At 49.5% G+C, this 16,951-nt stretch overlaps 2 protein-coding genes across 2 annotated transcripts in view; one reads left to right on the top strand and one right to left on the bottom strand.

The window, feature by feature from the left end:
• The window catches only part of LOC132494286 (U3 small nucleolar RNA-associated protein 25 homolog), a 720,475-nt gene that overhangs the window by 375,090 nt on the left and 328,434 nt on the right, over positions 1-16,951 (top strand). The gene's annotated exons all lie outside the window — the stretch shown is intronic.
• LOC132494410 (forkhead-associated domain-containing protein 1-like) overlaps positions 1-16,951 on the bottom strand; it is a 90,572-nt gene that overhangs the window by 25,772 nt on the left and 47,849 nt on the right. Inside the window, exons 6-10 of the mRNA XM_060105494.1 lie at positions 13,696-13,819; positions 9,904-10,034; positions 7,584-7,673; positions 6,468-6,572; positions 2,620-2,727 (exon numbers count right to left, since the gene is read on the bottom strand). Coding sequence (XP_059961477.1) covers positions 2,620-2,727; positions 6,468-6,572; positions 7,584-7,673; positions 9,904-10,034; positions 13,696-13,819 — 558 coding nt within the window. The remainder of the gene's footprint in view (positions 1-2,619; positions 2,728-6,467; positions 6,573-7,583; positions 7,674-9,903; positions 10,035-13,695; positions 13,820-16,951) is intronic.

The following is a 16,951-nucleotide window of genomic DNA, read 5'->3' as shown; positions in this document are numbered from 1 at the left end:
TGGTCATTATGGGTAATTAACACCTTCACCTCTCACCGGAAGGGGCAGTGCCCACACAAGAGAGGGGGACAGCAGGTTTTAATGACTTTTCAGGTGTGCCCGCCTAACCTAGCCGACGCACACGGTCAGCACACACACGTCTCGGGCTCTCGGAAGAGCCGCTTGCTGCCAATTATCCAGTGGGAAGTCCAGGGCCAGGAGCGCTCTTCCGTAATTGCTACGTTGGCACCAGGCTGTGAGATAAACATTGAGGCTGTCAGCCCGGGTAACTCGTGTCATCAGCAAGGGCGCCTGGGGAGAGAAGGAGGAGCTGCCTGCTGCCGTTTTGTGCCTTAGACCTTGTGTCCTGAAGACGACATCTCCTGTATTCCTCTCCAGGTCCCCGGAGCCTGGTGCAGTGCCTGGCACACAGCAGGCACTCAATAAATGTTCATCGAATGCTTAGAACAGAAACACCTGTCAAGTCAGATGTTCAAAGTCCTCTCCTTCAGTTCAGCCAGTTTTTACTGAGTGCCTCCCTGATGCTGGTGTCTTCATATTACGGATGATGAAACAACGCAGTTAAATTAAATCAGGGCTTCTAGAATGACGAGTTCAAGATGCCCCAGGCTCATGAGACTTGAACGGCAAAGAAGCCCAAGTTTCTCTGGAAATTTCCCAACGTGATGGCCCTTGGCCTGGGTTTTTGGCTCACTGGCAAAATGTGGTCATGAAAGGCTCTAAAACAGAGCCCTGAAGGACCACAAGGGCCACACAATCAATGAGAACGTGAACAGGTCCTAAGACACAGGAGTCTGCTGCACACCAGGGAGCTCTGGGAAGCCAAGTAGAGGAATTGTGACTCTCCTAAGGACACCTCTGCAGTCATCCTGCCGGAAGCCAGCCGGGTGATTGGAGGGACTCTGGGTCGTCTGCTGGTTTCATGGCCAAGGGAGGGTCCTAGCTCGCCCGAGGAAGAGGTTACGTACAGGGCCCTGTGGGCAATGGCCCGTGTTATCACCAGAGGCGCCCAACAGGACTGCTTGGTGGGGGGTGGGGGTGGGGAGGGACAGGTCCTGCTGGACGGTGGGCTGAGTCCTGTGGTCACTGGCCTGGGGAAGGGCAGGACCTCAGGCCGGGAGCGGGCTGTGGAGACCAGGGGGTGAAGCAGGAAGGCCCAGGCAGCACAGAGAAGCCTTGTTCGTTCTTTCTCTCTCGAGTCTAGACCTGGAGGAATCTCAGTGTCTCTGAGGGTCTTCCTGGATGACCCCTGGCCAGAGCCATGACCAGGCGCTCGGCAAGTGGCGCAGATCATGCCCTCAAGGCGGGTGTTCGCCGTGGGTGCAGAGTGCCAGCAAGGTGAGGGGTAGCCCAGGTGCACAGAGGGAAGCCCAGGCTGGTGGGCTCTCTGCCTTGCTAAGGGGTCGGCACCCTGCAGGAGAAAGGACACCGGGGGTGATGGTGTGGAAGTTGGTTGAAGAGGCTTTCAAACCTGCCTGAGGGTCAGCATCGTCATTTAACTTGTGGGTGCCTCTGAAGTTCAGCGCGTGGGACAAATTCCGGTCACACTGATGGTCCAGGCTTGGATGCTACCAAACGCAAGGGCTTTGGGAGCTGGGCTGGGTGAGACGGAGGGCTCCTTTGAGGATCGTGGTTCTTAACCTTTTTTGGTGGTTTACAGATCCTTCTGAGCATCCAATGAGTGACGAGGTGGACTCACTCTCCCAGAAAAAGAAAAGCACAAACACATACACGCAAAACGTTCTTGGTCCCCCTGGAGCCGTGGCTGCCAGGAGAGGATGCCTCGTGGAGGGGGTCCAAGATGGGCTGCCCTCGGTGGGCTGTGTTCTGGAGGGCCAGTGCCCCGTCTTGGGTTCTCGTTTGCTCTCCCTTAGCCTTTGGTGGAGGCTCATTTGCATGTTCTGGCCCTCATGTCTGTGCCACGTGTCAGAGGAAGGGCCACTGGGCCATCTTGGGTCAGAGCCCTGGGAAATGGCCCTCTCCCCACCCTGCCCACCTCCACCTGGCATAAGCTGTGGTATTCTGGGTTTTACTTTATTAGGAAAAGTGACAGGACTTCCCTGGAGCTCCAGTGGTTAAGACTCCACGCAGCCACTGCAGGGGGCACGGGTTCCATCCCTGGTTGGGGAACTAAAATCCTCAAGCCACGCGGTTCGGCCAAACAAAACAAACAAACAAACAAACAAACAGAAATGTGGCATTTCCCTGGGGACACTGACTGTAGCATCTGTTTGGGGGCCCAGAGGAAGAAAGATTGCTCTAAATGTCAGGACAAAAAATGTGAAGGAGAAAGTGCTAGAAACACCACCGGGGTCAAGAGCTCAAACCCTTCCCAAGAGGGAACCGCACAGCTGGTTCACTGGGGTGGGCCTTGAGCTGGGACTGGCTGCTTGGTCAGGGTCTCAGGCAACAGCAAACACTGGAGTGGGCTGCTTCCCAGAAGGAAAAGCCTCTTTAGTGAAATCCACGGGGACGCGGAAGCCGCACAAAGCCCTGCCCCTGAGATAAGCGGGTGAACTAAGCCAGGCCGTCTTCCTCCTCATTCATCCCTGCCGGCCACTTGGGTGCGGGATTCTGTGGAGAGCACGGGCCTGTGAAGGGGCTCTGCAGCACGCCTACCTGACCTACTGCCCTTTCCAAATTGGCTTTAATGAGGTTTTCTCTGTTCCTCATTTCTTTCAGCTGAAGCAATTTCCTTCTGGAATCCTCCCGAAGCTTCTCTTCCACCTGAAAGGATGATGAAAGTGTGGGCTTGCTGCTAATGTGATCATTATGCCCTCTGGGTAAACTCTTCTGGGGGGGTGCGAGTGGCAGTGGGGGAGTCCCTGAGGGGTAGGGACAGCTGCAGCCCAGCAGCAGGGGTCACAGGCATGCACAGGGTGGAGGCAAACTCACAGGGAGTTGCCCCCTACGGGAAAGGGCCGAGCTCTGCACCCGGGGCTCAACTATGTTCTACCGCACACTCCCATCCCAGCTCGGTCCCTAACAAGCCGTACGACACTCGGAAAGTTATTTCACTGCTCCGTGACTCAGTGTCCTCATCTGTCAAATGGGGATGATGATACTAGTATCAATGCATAGAGTTATTGTGGGGATTCAATGTTTGGAATAGTGCTTAAGGGCTCTGTGAGTGTGTTAAGTACTGTTGTAACCTATGAAAGGTGGACGGGAATGTCCGCCGTACAGTCTCGTTCTAATAACTCGTGATGGGTACTTGGAAATGTTATGATTGGGTTTATTATCATAACTGTTTGTCGTTACCACTTTGAGCACACTCACTGGTGGTAACCTCTCTGGAGGCTTGCTAAAGCAATGTCTATTAAGAATTGCAGCCTGCAAACGAAGGCATTTAAAGTGGAGAAGCTTGCCTACTTTTCCCCCCTTGCTTGGGTAACAGTCAATGCACGGTAAGCTTGGGCATGCTCCACGCTACCCTTGGCTGGCCAGTGTAGGCCTCGCAGCTGCTCAATTCTTGGATGCACCTGCTGAGCCCTGGGCCCTGGCACTAACAGGAAATGAGGCAAACACTCGTAAATAAATGGAAAGTTTTTGTGCTGAAACAAATTCACAGGCTGTTTTTTTAGGGATCTGAAGAGGGGGATCACAGGGATGTAATAAAAGACCCAGAAAAGCCCTTAAGAGCTTTCTTCTGAGTAGTGTGGTCCAGTGGAAGAGCCTCTACCCAGCTCCGTTACCTTGGAAAAGTCATCTAAGCTCTCTGGGCCTTAGTTTTCTCCCAGGTCTAAACATGCTCTGACTTCTATGTCAGCAGCCTTTTTCATGTGCTGCAAAAGCCAAGTCCAGCCTTGGACTCTGCCCTTATCTGTGTTCTGCATGAACAGCCCCCGTTCCTGTCCCCAAGCCTCAGAGTCACCTTCAGCGGCCGCCCTGCTCCCTCTTTCACAATTGGGGGTCTCACGCCTGTCCTCCAACCCTGTCAAATGCAAGCTGGACTGTGACAACTGGCCTCCTCGCCTCGAGTTTAGTTTCTTCCAGTGCAATCTTAGCGGTACTGTGAGAGTTACCCTGCTATAAGGCAGCTCTGTCCAACAGAACTTTCTGCAACGGTACAGGTACTCTGAGCGAGGCTGTGTTGTCTAATACGGCAGCCACCAGCCACATCTGGGGATCGAGCACTCGAAATGGGGCTGGTGTGGCGGAGGAACTGAATTAAAATTTTATTTAATTTTCATTAATTTCAGTGTAAACAGCAGCATGTGGCTGTTTGCTATGCCAGGGTAACTGAAGTCAGATGAACCTGGAGTCAGACAAAACCGACTGTGTCATTGGGCTAGTTACTTTACTAGTAACTAGTAGCCTTGACTTTCTCATCTGTAAAATGGAGAGGATGATTTCTAGATCACAGCGCTGTTGTAAAGATTAAGAGGTGAAAAGTTCAGGGTAACGCCTAGTACATGACAAATTGTAACTATCATTTTCACCCTAATTACTGTCCACGAATGTCATTGCATCAGTCACTTGTTCAGGAGGCTTAGTAGCTCCCCACTGCCTGTGTGGTACAGAGCCCAAGCGCCTGAACTAAGGCAAAACACCAAGCCAGAGATTCAAGAAGCCCCTACGAACTCTGTACGAGGTAAATAAAACTGGATCCACCCCTAGATAAACCATAATAAAACTGCTGGAAATCAAGGGAAAAGACAATCTTAAAAGCAACCGGAGAAAAAGACAGATTATGCAAAGGTACAACAGTTAGGCTTACAGATGACTTCTAGATAGAAATAATAGGAGCCACAAGACAATAGTGACATATCTAATGCTGTATCTAATGTGCTGAAAGAAAAGAGTTGCCGTTGTAGAATTCAATACGCAGTCAAATGTGTTTTAAGAATGAAGGTTAAATATACATCTCCAGACAGACACACAGGCACATCTGAGAATTTGTCATCAGCGGAGCCACAATGAGGGAAAACATTAAAGGGTATTCTTCAGACACAAGAAAAATGAACCCAGGTGGGTGATCAGAGATGCAGAAAAGACAAGCAACAGTAAGGGTAATGTGTGGATATGATACTGACGATAGCAAAACACTAATAATGTCTTGTGGGGTTTTAACTATCAAGAGGAGTTTAGGAAATGACAGCAATGGCTTCTAACTCTGGAGGGGGTCAGTGAAGTTAAGGTGTTTGAAGCTCACTGCACTGTCAAGGAGAAGGGCAGGATCATCAACTACTAGTGCCTCCTGGGAAGTTAAGAATGCAGGGCTTCCCTGGTGGCGCAGTGGTGGAGAGTCCGCCTGCCGATGCAGGGGACATGGGTTCGTGTTCCAGTCCGGGAGGATCCCACATGCCACGGAGCGGCTGGGCCCGTGAGCCATGGCCGCTGAGCCTGTGCATCCGGAGCCTGTGCTCCGCAATGTGAGAGGCCACAAGAGTGAGAGGCCCACATACCAAAAAAAAAAAAAAAAAAAAGAATGCACTTTATAGTCTTCAGGATGACTACTAAGAAAATAGTAGAAGAGTGAAAAACTTAATTAATGTGTGATTTTGGTGAGTCAAGGATGAATGCTATTGTCTTACTATTACTAAAAGAACAGTAAAAAAGTGAAATATTTCCAAGCTAATAGAGGGGGAAAGTGGAATAAGAGAAAACCATCCACTCAGAAGGAGGCAAGAAAGGAAAGAAAAAGGAACATAGCACAGATGGTACAAATGGTATTGAGCAAGAAGGTCGATTTAAACCCCAGTACACGAGTAATTACATAATATAAATGGACTAAAAGTCAAAGATTGTCAAACTGGATTTTGTAAAAATGATATGCTATTTGAAGGCATATGTCTAAAACTTAAGACAAAAATTGACAGAGAACATATGAAAAAGATATGGTATGAAAACTCTAACCAACAGAAAGCCAGTGGTGAAGCTAAATGACAAAGGAGACGTTAAGGAAGAAACACTACTAGAGATGAAAAGGGATATTTCATGATGATCTAAAGTTTTGCTCTACAGGAAGTATTAGGATTCTAAATTTATATGCACCTAGTAACACAGCCTCAAAATATATAAAGCAAACATCATTCATATTAAAAGAAGAAACACTCAAATTACAAACATGTTGAGATTTTTAAAAACATTCTCAATGATGGAGCAAAAAGACAAAAAAATCAATATGAGAATTTAAGTTGGAACAACATCATTGGCAAACTTGATTTAATGGATCAATTCTTTCTTAGATAATTTCACAATTAAGATCTGAAGGCAGTCTAGGGTAGTGGTTACACACAGGAGCTTTGGAGTCAGGCAGACCTGGATTCAAGTTCTGCCACAACTACTTTATGCAAGTGAACTTGGATAACTTCCCTCACCTCTGTGAGCCTCAGTTTTCCCGACTGTAAAGTGGGGATAATACCAGTATAGACCGCATGGGGTCATTGTGAGGATGAACAGAGATGAGGCAGGTGGAGTGCTTGCCCCAGGGTGGTTCCCAGGCCGACCTGTCCCTGCCATACCTTGCTCTTTTCCCGCAGCGTCATAGAGATCAGGCTCTGCTCGGTACTGCTCCTTTTCAGCTCCACCCTGAGCTTCCTCATTTCTTTTTCCATGTCATGGATTTGCTGAAAGAGTTCCAACAACAGGGAAGTCAACTTCACAACTCATTTCATCCGGTTCATTAAGGCAGAAACCTAGTCTGGGATTCGCTTAACTCCTTCCCTTGGGGGACAATTCCACATCTTTGAGGCAAAGTAGACTTTCTTTCAACGGATGCAATGAAAGGGCTGGGTGAGGGAAAATTTGAGTTTCTTTTGAAGATCAGCATGGATCCTGGATTAAACAGTACAAGATACCTATCCACTCATTAGAATCTTTCCTTGGGGTATATTTTTGAGTTCAATCTAAATAAGGGCTGTTTGGAAGACACAATGGGCACAGTTTGGAAGAAAAGAACAATGACATTTTTCTTTTTTCTCATTTGATGCAGAGAAGTGTGCTCCTGCCAGAGAGAAGAACACACGTCTCCTCCCCCTGTCCCAGGCACCGGGCTTCCCAACGGATGGAAAACGTATGCCTGGTGATGTGCATGAGGGTTCGGGCCGGTACAGGGGGTGAACATTTACATTGAGTGGTCATCTTTTCATTGTATTAATTTTTATGTTCACCTTCCATACAAGGCCAGTGATACATTTGCTTTTTATTTTGTTTTTATGAATTGTTGTAAAATTGAATGTATTTAAGCAAAAATACTTCAAGAAGAGTTGTGTTAATAACAGCGCTCAGGGCTGTGATAAAACTTGTAACAGTGGATCATGAAAGTCTGGGCATCACAAGTCCAGGGGTAGGGACCACGGTGAATTTCTAGCAGCATACGGTGGCCACCTCCCGTCCCTTTCCCCAGGGGAAACCTGATGAGGGGCCTTGAGCCAACTGCCCAGAAAATCTGGGGAGAGTGTGTTTTCCATGGTCTTTTCACCCATCTCTTTGAGGCTAGCAAATCAAAGCATTAACAAACAAACACCCAGAAAGCCCCAGAGCTTGTGCTAGCTAAAGGGCCAAGGAACCCCTGCAAAACCCTCAAGGCCCCATCTAGGCTTTCAGTGGACACCGAGGGGTCAGGAGGTTCAACGCACGGTTTTGCAGAGTTTTAACTCTTTCTCTTGGGTTTCCCACTTCTCCTTCTGGGCATCTTCCTTCTGTAACTCTTCTTTCAGCACTGAGCACTGTGGAGAAAAAGGACAAGGCCACGGGGGCTTGGCTGGGGGTCCCAAGTACCTGTGTTCACGCCCAGGAGTGTTTCCTGCTGTATAACCCAATCACACCTCTGAATTATGAGAGGCAAGACCATTTGTGTGATGGGAGCACGGGATCCTGCAGTCGTTCCCAGTTCACCCCTCTCATGAGTTCTGAGGAATAGAGTGTCTAAATTCCTCTTCAAAAGCCAGCAAACTTCACTGCAGGGGAAATCCAGCTTTGTAGAGTCTGCGTGCTTAGGGTGTAGGAATTGGGATGTTTTCACGCTGTGACCGGTGAGGGTGGAGGGGGCCGAGCCAGTGAGCTCGGGTCCATCTTAGGGCTTTTGTGCAGGTTGCATCTCAAAGACACAACTGCCCCGACTGGTGTGGAGGGGTAAATGGAGCTGTCTTGCCTGAGGGCGGCTTGGCAACAGGCATTAAGGGCGTAAGCATGGATGTGCCTTCTTTTGACCCAGCAATTCCCACTTTAGGAATGTACCTTAAGGACAATGACTGGAGAAATAAGTAAATCTGTAGTTTCAAGGATGCTCTTCACAGAATTGTCAGTAACAGTGGAAGAAAAAAAAAGAGGAAACAACCCAAGTGTTGTTTAGAACAGCACACCACTTTATAACACTGGGTACATCCAGGAGAAAGTATGTAGCTTTTAAGACGAATGATAAGAGCGTTGATTTATTAGAATGGGAAAATAGTAAGTATTTAAAAATTTTTAAAATGTGCATAGTATAAATTCACTATCAAATGATTGATTGATTGATTTCTAGGCAATATATAGAAATAAGACTGGAAGAACATACATGAAAATATTAACACTGATTTCTCAAGGTAGCATTTCCTCTCCTCTCTTTTTATTTTTTCTTCTCAATGTCATCTACTTATTTTTCTAAAATTAACACACATGATGTATGTCATTAAAAAAAAGGCATCTCAAATGTTCACAAGAGCAGTATCCTTGGTGGTGACGAACCCTTGTGCTATTGGCCAGCACAGTCTAGATGAGAAGGGACCTCATTCCGAGGTCAACGAGGAAGGGGAAATGGGGACATAAATCATCCAAATACACTTCAGGAGGTAGAAGAGCCAAGCAGGTGCTGTCTTTGCAGATTCCTTCTACTAAGCACCAGCTCTGCATCCCCTTCCCGTCCCCAACACACACACACACACACCACATTAAACAGCTATAGCACATGCCTGGGAAGACACTCTGCTTGGGAGAAACGAATGCAGAGGGCTTGGCCAGGCAGCCGACCTCGGGCAGAGGCAGAAGAGCACAACTAAAACCAGTCTCCCACTTCTTGGAAAACGATTTTGTCATCCCCATTTCACAGATGGGGAAATGGGAGGCCAAATAAGTGACAATAAAAGAAAGCTCTGGGATGGGACCCTGGTCTGTCTGATCCCAAAGCTCGTGCAGTGCCTTTCACCAGCTCCAAACTGGGTATGGTACTACGTACCAGGTATTACTTACTGTGCCTTTTCCTTGGAACCTCAAGATCGGTTCTCACCCCACCCCCATGCAGACCTAGCTATCGGGTAGCCTCTGGGAATCTCTGAGTTGCCACCTGAGATGAAAGCTTTGAGGTTTTACCTTGACTCACAGAAACAGGCACATCATGCAAATACTGAGAAATCTTATCCTATAGAGGCAGGATTCTAAAGTTAGCATTGAAGGCAAGATTTGCAAATAGTCAAAGTTACATGTAAAAAGCTCTTTGCTTGCCTACCACGTTCATCTTCCATAGAGACATTCTACACACTAAAGTGTAAGGAAGAAATGAGAGTCTGCGTGTTTGCATCTGAATCTTCAAACGTTCTGCTTTGAAGACAATTATGAGAACCAGTGGTGCTGGGACCATGATGCAGCCGTGTGGTCATCCGTGCTCACAGAGAGAGCGTATTCTGCTTAATATTAAACTTTGCAATGGCAGTATATGCTCATAGGTGTGTTTGTTGTTGCGATTAAACAAACTTATTTATAATAGGGGTTAGAAAATGTTTGCTGGATTTGAAAATCTATTATGCTTATTCTGAGCCACATACATGCTGTCCTTTGAAAGGCTTCAGAGAAGTTGGCCACCTGCCCAGCAGCTACCCTCCCTGTGTCCTTGGGCACTGGCCTCATCTCACCACCGTGTGTCATGTGACTCCACTGTGTCTGCTTTTCGCAGCTACAATTTGCTGATGACCCGACACTCACTCTGGAGCTGAGGGCTTCGAGCTGGTGATCCTTTTCTTTGTTCTCACTTTTCAGTTGATTCACCTCCTGTTGTAGTTGTTGAACTTGACCATCCTTTACTAACAGGTCTCTTTGCAAAGATGACACCATCTCTGTAAAAGAACCAAACAAACCAAAACAAAAGACTCAGGGAGGTCAAAGAGGCAGGAAGGATTATTGGCAACACTATGGCTGTCAGCCAATGTTCGGACAAGACCTTCCAAGCCCAGGCCACCACCGCTGCCCGCCTACAATTGGGGAGGCTTTTTCCAAGGGTCCCAGAGCAGGAATGGGAATGAGAGCGAAGTCCATGGAACAGGGTTTGAGGCTTCAGTGAGAATGAGGGGCAGTCAGCACCAGCGAGAGGAGAAGCCTTTGGGGGCCTCTTGTGGGCACAGGCCAGGCAAAGCCGGGAGGAAAGGCCACACCATGGGCCTGGGGAACAAAGGCCCAGCACAGGGAAGGTCCAGGAATTCTTCTCCAGAGGCCAGGAGACGGGCGTGTGGCAGAGGGCACTGCTGAACACTATTGATGGGGTGGGTGGTTGGTTTCTCAGTCCTCTGAGTTTGGACCCCTCTCTACCACTTATTAGCTTGGTGGTCTTGGACAAGCTATTTCACCTCCCACTGTCTGTCCCACAGAGTTATTGTAAGGGTCAAATGAGACGGTATGCCCCAAGAACACAAAGTGGCTAAATTATGTTTGTTACATGGCGCCTATTATTTTTCTCAGCAGCCAGCTTCCAAAATGGCCCCAATGATCCCTACCACCTAGAATTCATGCCCTGTGTAGCCCCTCCCACCCTGAATAGGGCTGCCATGGGTCACCAATATGATACTGTGGAAATGACGGACTGTTTCCTCTCAGGCTGGGTCGTAAAAGACACTGTGGCCTCCTCTTTGATCTCTCTCCAATCACTCACTCTGAGGGAAGCCAACTGCTGTGTCGTGAGGACACTCAAGCAGCCCTAGAGAGAAGCATGTGTGCTGAGGGACTAAGGCCTCCAGCCAATAGCCACATGAGCAGCCATTCTGAAGGGGGATCCTCCGGCTCCCCCCGAGGCTTTAGATGACATGACTGATGCCCCAGCCGACATCTTGCCTGCAACTCATGAGAACTAAGTCACCCCCCTCTCAAATTCCTGAACTACAGAAACTGGAGGAGATAATAAATATTGGTTGGGGTTTTATCCATTACATTTGGGGGTAACTTTTATGCAGCAATAGATAACTACTCCATTACTGTAGTATCATTTTTTTAACATCTTTATTGGAGTATAATTGCTTTACAATGGTGTGTTAGTTTCTGCTTTATAACCAAGTGAATCAGTTATGCATATACATATCTCCCCATATCTCTTCCCTCTTGCATTGTAGTATCATTTTGAATAAAAGTGGGAAGAAGGGTGCATAAATGCAGTGGTATTGGGTTATCTCCTACGGTTCTTTTCTTGAAAGAACATCAGGCCCAGTTTTAGTGGTAGGTATCAATCAAGAATGTCTATGAAATAAAGCACAAAATGCTCCAGAATTTCAGTTTAAAAATGAGCTTTGCCTCCAGGACACAGTTCAGTTACTTGGAAATCCCTCTGGGGCTTGCCACACTTTGAGTGGGTCCAGCCCATCTCAAGCGTTATCCCAACCCAGGTCTGTCCGACTCCCTGATCGGAGAAGGAGAGATCTGAGACAGGCTTGATGCTTGGATGAGGTTTCACTGGCCGACATACGGGAGGAAGGTGAGGACCAGCGAGTTCATCCTTACATTCCTGGTGCCCAGAACAGCACCTAGCCTGGGGGAGGTGCTCAGAAAATATCTGAGGACATCCCAAGTGAGGGAGGAGCATAAGCAGAGACCTGGGGGCAGCAGGGGGTGGGTGTGGGTGTGATTAAGTTGCAGAGTGAGGCAGAAGAAAAGCACAGATTCATACAGAGATGGGGATTCACGTGCGACTCAATGCTATGCCTGGCTTCTACAGCTGTGGGCATGTTTCCTGCTACGCACTGGCTGCTTTCAGAGTGATGTGCCCCTCCGAGGCTCACTGCCTCCTCCCTGTCACCTGCTTCTCTCCCTCCCCTCGTCTGTGAGTGGTCCCATCCTCTTCAGGTCTCTAGACATGTCAGTTTCTGCTTAAAAACCTCCACTGGATTCACAACACCCTTGGCATAAAAACCCAGACCCCCCCGACCCTGCCCAGCCCCACAATCCCCTGTTCACTCCATGCAGGCTCGCTTGCCTTTGGCTTGTCCTTGCCCACCTGAAACAGATCCTCTCTAACAGAAGGACATAGCCTTGGAGGATACAACATAAAGTGGTTAGAATCAGCTAGGTCCAAGGGGGCGTAAGATTCGACTTCCAGGGGAACTGGAGCCTCATTACAGGCTCATTGTAATACATGAGCGAAATGACACAGTCACCAGCACCAGGACAGTTCCAAGGCTGACCATAAAGGTCAAAAAGTGGGTGGTGGGGCTTCCCTGGTGGCGCGGTTGTTGAGAGTCCGCCTGCCGATGCAGGGGACACGGGTTCGTGCCCCGGTCCAGGAAGATCCCACATGCCGCGGAGCGGCTGGGCCCGTGAGCCATGGCTGCTGAGCCTGCACGTCCGGAGCCTGTGCTCCGCAATGGGAGAGGCCACAACTGTGAGAGGCCCGCGTACAGGAAAAAAAAAAAGAAAAGTGGGTGGTGGCCCAATGCCTGGAAATCCCCGCCCTTTCCCAAAAATATTAGAGTTGTCCCAATCCTCCCACTCATTAGCCTATAAAATTACCCAGCCCATAAAAACTAACCGCCCCATATTTGGGGGCCTCTAGCCTTCTGAAATGGCCCACACTCTGTCTGTGGAGTGTGTTTCTCTCTAAAGAAATCCACTTCTTACTTTGTCTCTCACTGAATTCTTTCTGCGATGAGACATAAAGAACCTGAGCTTTATTAAGTCCCGAGACCAGATGCGTGATCTCGATTAAAAGATAGTGGGGTCTGAGTGGGTTCGAGTCCCAGCCCACGGGTTCAAGTCCCACCTGAGTTCCATGGTTGCACACCCACTAAGCTGGTCCCCCTTGGCCTCCCCCCTTGAAGCGCTGGCCACCAAGACACACAGTTTATTTTCTCCACAGCAGCACTGCTCTCTGACGTGGGCTTGTTTATTCATCCCTTTACTTTTATTGTCTGTCACCCCCTCCCGAATCTGTGAGTACAGGAATCTGACTGTCTTGCTTGGCTCTCCCTCCCCGGAGCCTGGAACGGGGCCTGACACCTAGTAGGAGCTCAAGAAACACGTGGAAGCAATGAAGGGATCCAGGGAATCAAAGCTCAGCCACAGCTGTGCGTTGGCTGCCCCTCTGCCAACCCAAGCCCTTTATCAGGGAACCACCTCGGATCAAATTAGAAAATGGTTTCCCTTGGGCCCAAGTGCACTCGGCTGAAATGGGTGAGACCATGGGTGCCTTAAACGAGTGACCCCATTTTGTCCACGCTCTAGTTTGCACTCACGCTGCTTTGTGGAACCACCCAAGCCACAAGGCGACCTGTGTTCTCCCTGGTGGGGCCAGTGCTCAGGAGACCCTGTAGCCAAGAGATACCATTCTCTCAAATATTTACCAGGCCCTGCCCTCGGAACTGGGTGGCAAGAAACCTCCACTGAGGGAGAACTCTAATGCACCGACACGGGTGATCCCTGAGGCTGCACCCAGGTCACGGGCACAGGTGCGCTGGTTGACTGGTGATGTCTGCAGGGGGAGGGCAGAAGCTCTGGGGCCTGAATGCACAAGGGTCTCACCTGACGTGATGGCGGCCTCCCTCCTTAAGTTCTCGGCCTCGTGCTTCAGGGAGGTGATTTCTAAGTTTCTCTCAGACAGGGTCTGGCACAGCACCTGGTTGTAGCCTTGCTGTAGGGCACTGATCTGTGGAAGGAGGCAACACACCGTCAGAGGGGGCCAGCCAGGCCTGCAGGACACGCCGGCACTTCTCCAACGTTGGGCAAAGAGTCGGGTTGATCTTGGATCAGGGTGTTGGGGAAACCAAGGTTTTCCGTTGTCACTAGTGGAAGGGGCAGGAGGGGGCCTGTTCCTTCAGTGACCACCATGCCATCGGTCCTCGAGACACGGACCTTATCTTTGTGGCCACCCAGGGGCTCCGGTGCTGCTGTCTTCCTATGACCTGTGGATTTTCAGCCATAAATAGACCAGCTGTTGGTTCCAGATCATCCAGCACTGACTGGATGCACAGCAAAGTTCAAGAGCCAGGAGCAGGTTATGAAATGAATTCCCTCTAATGAGAATAGAGGGTAATTTATACCTCACAGAACACTCCAGAGTTTACAAAGCCCGTTCACACATGCTACACTGATACTCGTCACAGCGTTGCTGAAGGCTGACGTTCCCATTAATGTGCCCATTTTGCAAGGGAGCCAGGTTGAGACTCAGAGAGGCGAGGCCCCCTGCTCGGGATCACGTGGCTGGTCAGACGTGGAGTCTGATTCAAACCCAGTCTTTAGTTGCCTGGTTCCTCCTTCCCAGGTGGCTCTAGGAATGAGCGTGAGAAGTTGGAGGCTGTAAAGCAAGGCATGGACTCGGGAGCCGGACTGTGGCCTTCAAGTCCTGTCTCTGCCAGTTAACGGGCTTTGCGAACACAAGGAGGACACCATATTCTGTTTCCTTTTGTTCAGTCTGCACGCGGGGTGATGGTAGTCCCAACCTGATAGGATTGTGAGAAGTATTTTAATAAGTTAGCATGTGTACAAGTGCTCAGATCATGCCTGGCACACAGCACAGGGGGATGAGCTGTGACGGTCCTCTCCTCTACCTACCACGGGGTGTTTTTTTGGTTTTCTTTTTTTTTTTTTTTTTGTGGCACGCGGGCCTCTCACTGTTGTGGCCTCTCCCTTTGTGGAGCACAGGCTCCAGACGCGCAGGCTCAGCGGCCTTGGCTCACGGGCCCAGCCGCTCCGTGGCATGTGGGATCTTCCCGGACCGGGGCACGAACCCGTGTCCCCTGCATCGGCCAGCGGACTCTCAACCACTGCGCCACCAGGGAAGCCCTCACGGGGTGTTTTAGCTTCAGCTTCCCTCGTGCGTCTCTGGGGAAGATAGTTGGTAATCTTTATGTGAGCATTTGTAAGCCTTCCAAGGCTCACTTAAACGCCAGTGTGGTTGTTATTAAGAGGAAATACAAGGGCTTCCTTGGTGGTGCAGTGGTTGAGAGTCTGCCTGCCGATGCAGGGGACACGGGTTCATGTCCCGGTTCAGGAAGATCCCACATGCCGTGGAGCGGCTGGGCCCGTGAGCCATGGCCCCTGAGCCTGCACGTCCGGAGCCTGTGCTCCGCAATGGGAGAGGCCACAACAGTGAGAGGCATGCGTACCACAAAAAAAAAAGAGGAGATACAGGAATCGTGGGTGGGAGCACCACAGGCCGGCTCTATCTATGGCTGCTGTGAGCACCCTCTAAATCCATGGATCAGAGCCCCCTCAAGGGCCGGTCCCCCTCCAGGGGTCTAGGTCTACACGTGGGGTGCGGAAGGCTCTCCATCAAATGCAACGTTGGTAAGGGCCCGAAAGTAGCTGCCAGGCCTCGGCCTCCACAGAGCAGGTACCCGAGAGGCCGGGAAAGAGAGCTGGGCCCAGAACCCCCTCCCTCTCGGTCTGATGTGGCCAGACTGCTTGTTCTGAGTGGCCAGGACTTTCCCACCTCAAGGTGCACTGTGGGCCTTTGCCCTGTGATTTTTCAGATGTCAGGCCTCAGTACTCCCACAGGGACCCGTTTACTGGGGCATAAATGCCACGCAATCCATAGACAGGACAAGAGCTAGCTTGTTTTGCTTTTCTTTTTTTTTTTTTTTTGCTGTACGCGGGCCTCTCACTGTTGTGGCCTCTCCCGTTGTGGGGCACAGGCTCCGGACGTGCAGGCTCAGCGGCCATGGCCCACGGGCCCAGCCACTCTGCGGCATGTGGGATCTTCCCGAACCGGGGCACGAACCTGCGTCCCCTGCATCGGCAAGCGGACTCTCAACCACTGCACCACAAGGGAAGCCCCACTAGCTTGTTCTGATAGATCAAAATGGAAGTGACAAGGGGAAGGGTGCAATTTCTTTTCTTTTTTAAAAAATAAATTTATTTATTTTTGGCTGCGTTTGGTCTTTGTTGCGGTGCACAGGCTTATTGCAGCGCCTTCTCTTGTTGCAGAGCATGGGCTGTAGGCGCACGGGCTTCAGTAGTTGTGGCACGAGGGACTCAGTAGTTGTGGCGCACGGGCTTAGATGCTCCGCGGCATGTGGGATCTTCCCAGACCAGGGCTCGAGCCCGTGTCCCCTGCCCTGGCAGGCGGATTCCTAACCACTGTGCCACCAGGGAAGTTCTGGGTGCAATTTCTTTGTTCTCCTAAGGTAAGTTTGCCAGATTTAGGGGAGGAAAAAAGGATGTTCACTTAAAATAGGATTTCAGATAATGAATAATATTTTAGTGCAAATGTGTCCCATGCAATATTTGGGACACACACTAAAACGAAATTCTAAAATTCAAATTTAACTGGGTGTCCTTACTTTATCTAGCAACCCCACCCGAAGAGAGTTCCTAAACTTCAGTCATTCATATACCACTTTCACTATTTTTCCCATGTCTCTTGGCTAGCCCCACTATAATTTCTTAGCATTTTTCGTAGAAGCAGCTCCCTTTTTAAACTTAAAAACGTGCATTAAATTAAAAATAACTGTTATAAGAGTAAATAGAGACTCAGTATCTTAAATAAAAATAACCCCTCCAAAAGAAGAAATACAGGAATTTCCCTGTTTACAATCAGACCAGGTTGCGGGCATCACACTAAAAAAAAAAAAAAAAAAAAGATTGGGGGGAGGTGGTGGGCATGCCCAGGTAATGGAGTTCAGGCGTGCTGATATGGCCACCAGATGGCGGTCACAGCCTTTGGTCTTGGTTTGTGTCCTTGGAAATCTTGTCATTATTACTCTGGTAGAATTAACAGATACGTCAAGGTCTCACAAGTTTTCTGACTCGTTTCATGCACCATCATGGTTCAGAGTCT

This window comes from Mesoplodon densirostris, chromosome 7, assembly GCF_025265405.1.
Source record: "Mesoplodon densirostris isolate mMesDen1 chromosome 7, mMesDen1 primary haplotype, whole genome shotgun sequence".
In the NCBI taxonomy this organism is placed as follows: domain Eukaryota; kingdom Metazoa; phylum Chordata; class Mammalia; order Artiodactyla; family Ziphiidae; genus Mesoplodon; species Mesoplodon densirostris.
The sequence above is the reverse complement of the archived record's forward strand: the minus strand, read 5'-3'. Positions and strand labels throughout refer to the sequence as shown.